Source organism: Bactrocera dorsalis, chromosome 2, assembly GCF_023373825.1.
Source record: "Bactrocera dorsalis isolate Fly_Bdor chromosome 2, ASM2337382v1, whole genome shotgun sequence".
Classification (NCBI taxonomy): domain Eukaryota; kingdom Metazoa; phylum Arthropoda; class Insecta; order Diptera; family Tephritidae; genus Bactrocera; species Bactrocera dorsalis.
In genome coordinates, this window is record NC_064304.1 from 96172716 (window position 1) to 96178490 (window position 5775).

Genomic DNA, 5775 nt, shown 5'->3' on the forward strand with positions numbered 1-5775 from the left:
AAATGGTATTAGTAGTACCATCTGCTTACGTATCAGTCACAGTCAAGCGTGGACGGGTCATCTAGTATACATATATATAACTCATACACTTTTTTGCCCAATTTTATTCCTTTCAGGTACACAGATACACTATTATCAGTAAACCACGCTCTCCCATTTTTATTTAGATAACACACATATTGCCGATATACTCGTATGAGATTTAAAGCCACCTGATCGTTGTATTAGGTAGTTTGGAGATAAAGGGAGTATTGAGCCGATTCAAACCATTTTTGTTGCACAGACATAGTATTATGAAGAAATTATTATCCCTGTATTTCAATTATGTAACTCACACATTGACCGATATTTGTGCTAAAAGGTCGACTATAGGTACTAGGGGTCCAAATATTCGGTACCTTGAGGCTTGAACAGTTTTCCTTGAAATAGAACAATGGCATACTCCAGAGACGTTCCGAGTTATCTGATTTCACCTGAAAGTGGGCAATGCATTAAGCCTTCTTATACCATCTCGATTTGTCGTATATAGTTATAGATTTATTGCAATTTCAGCAGATTTCGTTAAAGTAATGTTCAATCAAGTAAAGCAAAACGAAGGAATAAGCAAAATTAAATTTTTTTGACAAAATGGCGGTTTTTCAAAAAATTCTTGACCAAATTTCGGCCTTAAATTGTTTATAAAAAAATATTTATCGGCGAGAAAAAAATCTTGATTAATTAATAAAAATTAAACTGAGACTAATTGGTTTAGCGGTTTTCGAGTATTGTTGGTCACCGACATTGAAAGCACCATTTTGAGAAAAAAGCAGTTAAAGTTTGGAATGCATTTCCAAACACCGTAAAACGATTTTTTGGTAATTCTAACTGTATATAACCCCTTAACACTTAAATTCAGTTATAATGATTTACAGAAAACAAAGCTCAGGGAATGCTTAAGCTTTTTTTGACGCAGAAAAAGGAATTTCTCCATCAGGCAAGAATCATAGTTCAATTTCGCATGCGTCAAAGGACATATTAGCACAGAGTTGCACCACAAATTGTCCTCATTTGCTTCAGAATCTGGCATAATTTGCGCGAATCGCTACTCTCCAATGCTTGGCAAATTCAATACAATTCATATTAGAATGGCATGTGCGATCAAAGTTGATGGGAACAACTTGGATTACTTAGTCCTCTGCGAGACTTGCCGCTTTGGTTTAGCTTAGATTGACCAATGAACATAATACCTCCATCAATTTTTATGTGCCAGTCAAAAAAGTCTTCCATCACTTTATGATAAAAAATTTGTTCTTTCTAAAATACTCGCGGAAGTAGGGAAATTGTCTCTTCAATTAAGCAAACTAGTTTGCGAAGTTACACTGTGCAATGGCGCACCTGTTGTATTTCTCATGTGATGACTTAGCATTATCTATATATAGATAGACATGGCGGCACGTTATTGAAGAAATCGCATGTGTGAATAATACTAAATAAATAAGTAACATAAACAAGTATTAAATTGTACGTGCTCCAAAATGACGTTATTATCTCTATTATGAGCTTTGCCTTTTCACTTTGAAAGCAAATTTGTACATCTCATAAAATTCAATTATATTTATTTACATTACTCTCTATGTATTTGCATTAGAATGAAGAACTATTTTACACTGAAAATATTTTATTGTAACAATTATTAGGAATCCTTTTTTACTAAAATGTCGATGTAAATGCTGGGTAACTTGTCTTTGAGTTAGTCTGGAGCACGGGTAAAAGAGTCGATACCTTAAAATTGTGGTATCGAGTCGCTCAAAAGTTGCTTTCAAGAAAACACTAAAGAAAATAAGATTTTTTAAGGTAAATGAACCATTCTCAAAAGAGTGCAGAGCCGGGAAAACAGCCATTTCCCATTGCTGTGGTTTAGCCCACAACCTTTACCTGGTTGCAACTGCTTTAGTATTAATAACACACTATTTTTTCCGTTTAGAAGGATGGCATTTTCTAAGATCACTTTGTTTTCCTCTCAGTGTTTCACTTAATTTATATGCACCTAATAATAAACAGTTGATAAGAGGCAACATTCTTAAGTAGCAATATTACGAAACGCCTGTGCCTCTTGGAGATAAAACGTCAGCCGTCGCTTTCAAATAAATTTAAGCTATGAGTCGAGATCTTTTTCAGTGTGCGGGCATTTCCAAAAGCTGTAACAGGTTGTGACTAAAGCAACAGAATGGCGCCAAATAATAGCATTGAATACGACGCTGATGAATTGGAGGCACCTGCTTGGCTGGACGATGTGTTCTTCACCAAAGTGTTGCGCAATTGCGAAACCGATGCCAAAGATTTGCATTTGAATAAATTGGAATTGTTTCCTGCCACACTCAAAGGCGATCACTATGCGAGCGTTATGTTTCGTGCCGTTGTCGAGTACGAGTGCGATGGGCAGGATAGGACAAAACGGTTGATTGTTAAAACAATGCCGTTTGAAGGGCACAAGAAGGATGTGTTTGAGGAGTCAATAATATTTGAGACTGAAATCGGCATGTACACGCAGGTGCTACCACGTTTCGAGCAGATATTACGAGATATCGGCGATGATACAATACTCAAGGCACCGTAAGTCGCATATTCAATGCCATATTCTATGTTAACTCTTTGTAATTCTTTTTTTCTACACCACAGCATACTCTTCCATGAGTTAAGCCCCAGAAAGATTATAATATTCGAAGATATAGTACCGTTGGGCTATGAAGTGCTGCGCGGCCGTTATGCAAATGCCGAGGAGATTAAGCAGTCCTTCGTGAAGCTAGCCAAATGGCATGCCATAAGCTACAAAATAAATATAGAAGTGAGTTCACAAAAATAAAGTTTGTAATTAATGCGCTCAAATCTTTATTCTTAATAATTTGAATTAAGGAACCAGGATATTTTGACGAATATCATATAGGCATATTCTCTATGCCAAATCTCGATGGAAACTTGCTAATGACGCAAGGCATTGATGTTTTAATTCAGCAATTGGAGACAATGCCTAAAATGCAAAAATATTTGCCATTTATTCAGTCGATACAAGGAAAATTATTTGAAGGCACCAAGCGCACGGCCAAGGAATACTTCGATGCGCCGAAGGAAGATGCCATTTATGTGTTGTGTCATGGCGATTTTCACGACAAAAATATGATGTTCAAGCGCGACCCGAACTCGGGTAAACTATTGGATGTCATGTTATTAGACTACCAGCTGTCCTATGTCGGTCCACTAGTCAACGATCTAATTTACTCGTACTTCATGATGCTGGACTCAGAACAGCGTGGCGATTTTGAGCAATGGCTTTATTTCTATTACACACATTTCAAGGAAACACTGCAAAAAATTGGATTTGAAGGACGAATTCCGAGCTTGCTGCAATTGCATGAACAACGCTGGCAGCATAGATACTTTGGTAAATGGATTAGTATACATATATAGTATATACACTCACTGTGTTTGGCAATTTTTGTTGATTAGTGACAGGTGTTGCTTTTATCAACATTTTTATATTTTTTATTTTTTTGCTTTTACTCACAGAGCTCTTTCTGCTTATGACATATTTACCTGCATGGACAACCATTCGCCGTGGTGAAGCTGACCTAGAAGGCGCATTTACATCCAATGCTGTCCACAAGCAACTATATGCGGATGAAGAGTTCCTCGTAGAGTTCGAAAAGCTTATGCGAAAATATCTGCATTTGGGCTATTTCGAAGAGAATTAGACTTTGAATAATGTGTGAGACTTAAGGACAAAAGTAAGCAAATGCAATTGAAAAGTATTACTTAACTATAAAGCCAATGAAAATTTATTTAAAATATTAAAAAATTGAAAAGGATCTTCCTAGGCTAGATTCAATACAGTGCTAGTTATTAGCAGTACTTAAAAAAATACAATTCAATAATTTTCTTCGTCAAAAGTAGAATTAATACACACTCCTACTAGTAATGTGAAAAATACTTTCTTAGTTTTTGGTAATATTTAATCAACTTCTCATAGTTCATAAACTGATAAGCTTCATACTCAAGGAGTATCACTCTGGAGGCAAATAATAACACTACTTTACAGTCATTTTCAAACTGTGATGTTAGAGTCTACTTCTTGCTAATTTTGGGTTGCTAAAACCGAAAATGATAGTAAAAATTTTCTTATACGTAGAGTTCCTTTTTATTAAAATGACAAATATAGCTGTACGTGATTGACAATTTTTGAACTTGATTTCGTAATCAGGACACCGCAGATAAGCCACAGACTTCTCATCACATCAGTCGCAAAATTTTTCCTTCAGATTTGTTGAGTAGTGTAATTAAGAAAGTAGCAAAATGCCAAATCTATGAAAATGGTATACTGCACCAGCCTGATTACTAAAATATTTAAAGCATCTATTCGATGCTAATTGGCCTAGCGTGCACTAATAATCGTTCAAAAGCTCCAAGTGGTACCTATCTATTCAATTTCATTCTGCAATTTAAGTATTTGTCATTGAAAATGATATAGTCATTTTTGCGATATCCTAACTTTTTAATACCATTAGCCTTCGCCTCAACATACTTAGACTGCCTTATTGGTGAGTATGTCTTTATTGAACCGTATCGGCAACGAACATTGTTATAAGGCTTGAGAACAGGTGAGAGTCAATTTTGCTTTGTCTCTCATTAACTTGTGGCACAATGCCTTAAGGGAGTTTTTGGTACGGTTTACATTGTGTGTAAATCGAGCCAACTTTCTTCAAAGAGATTGTCACAGTTTCTTAATGCTACTTGACTGCGTTGGTGTGTCTTCTCTATACATATCTCTAACGTCCTAATAGTGACAAAAAATATATATAAAAAAAGTAAAAAATAGTAAATAATAAGTCAGCCGCAATTTAGTGAAAAAATTTTTAGTTACATTAAAAGCATTTGACTGGATAAATAAGTAATTTTTTTCATTTTTTCTGCTACAGATCAATTGCAATCGTTTTATACTTGGCGTCATTTGTTCAACCTCCACTTCAACAGCTTAAAATAATTTAAGTTTTCGATTTGTTTACTGTTACCTATTGTTGAAATATTAGTATTAATTAAAAAATTGTTGGTAAAAATATTTTTTGCTTTTTATTTATGTATAACAGCCAAGAAAATTGACAAAATAAGTTCACTTGACTCGATTAAAATGTCACACAACAACAAAATCATCTGTAAAATCGAAATTTACTATATGCGCGATATAAAGATATATATAGCAATATTAAAGCGTATTCTAGTCTATAGGTTTTACGTTAAGCTTCAGACAGCGTAACTATGTATTATAACGCTCATGCCCTTAACTTCGCTAAAGTTACGGAAATAATTTCAAATTTAAAAAGCCTCCTTAATTAAGTTTACTCGAGACAGTTAGGTGAACAAAATTAATATATTCGCTTTCAACAAGCGGTTGTAGGTATGACGCAGAACCAGTTATTGCAGATATTTAAAATATTAGGTTGTCAAATATCTCCCTTCGTGGATTATACTGGAAGCTTAGGTTATATTGGGCAGCTATCACGTCATACACACACATGATCCTTAGTAAAGAAATATTGAATTTCTTGATTTGAAGTTAAGAATTCGTCACACAGTACGTCAACGTTTCTTGCAAACTTTAAGAACGACTTGATGTCTACGTTAGATACTTTATTCAGTTCTTTGAACTCCAATCCTGGATACTGGAGTCGATCACTATATAGTTCAGGACAAGGCAAAGGAGGTGTTCCAGGGTCTCCACAATTTTAAATGGTATACACTTTCTAC

At 34.9% G+C, this 5775-nt stretch overlaps 1 protein-coding gene across 1 annotated transcript; it reads left to right on the top strand.

The window, feature by feature from the left end:
* The first annotated feature begins 2134 nt into the window (after positions 1–2134).
* LOC105231669 (uncharacterized) lies at positions 2135–5089 on the top strand. The gene is made up of 5 exons (XM_011213090.4): positions 2135–2592; positions 2659–2824; positions 2893–3418; positions 3544–3761; positions 4950–5089. Exons 1-4 carry the CDS (start codon positions 2207–2209, stop codon positions 3726–3728), a joined length of 1263 nt encoding a protein of 420 aa, XP_011211392.2. The 5' UTR covers positions 2135–2206; the 3' UTR covers positions 3729–3761; positions 4950–5089.
* The last annotated feature ends 686 nt before the right edge of the window (positions 5090–5775 follow it).

Bases quoted from the DNA above. Each gene is read 5' to 3' on its own strand.
- LOC105231669 (XM_011213090.4), top strand. From the start codon at position 2,207: ATGGCGCCAAATAATAGCATTGAATACGACGCTGATGAATTGGAGGCA. The intron at 2,825-2,892 runs GTGAGTTCACAA...ATTTGAATTAAG, and splicing joins GCTACAAAATAAATATAGAA to GAACCAGGATATTTTGACGA. The intron at 3,419-3,543 runs GTAAATGGATTA...TTTTACTCACAG, and splicing joins CTGGCAGCATAGATACTTTG to AGCTCTTTCTGCTTATGACA.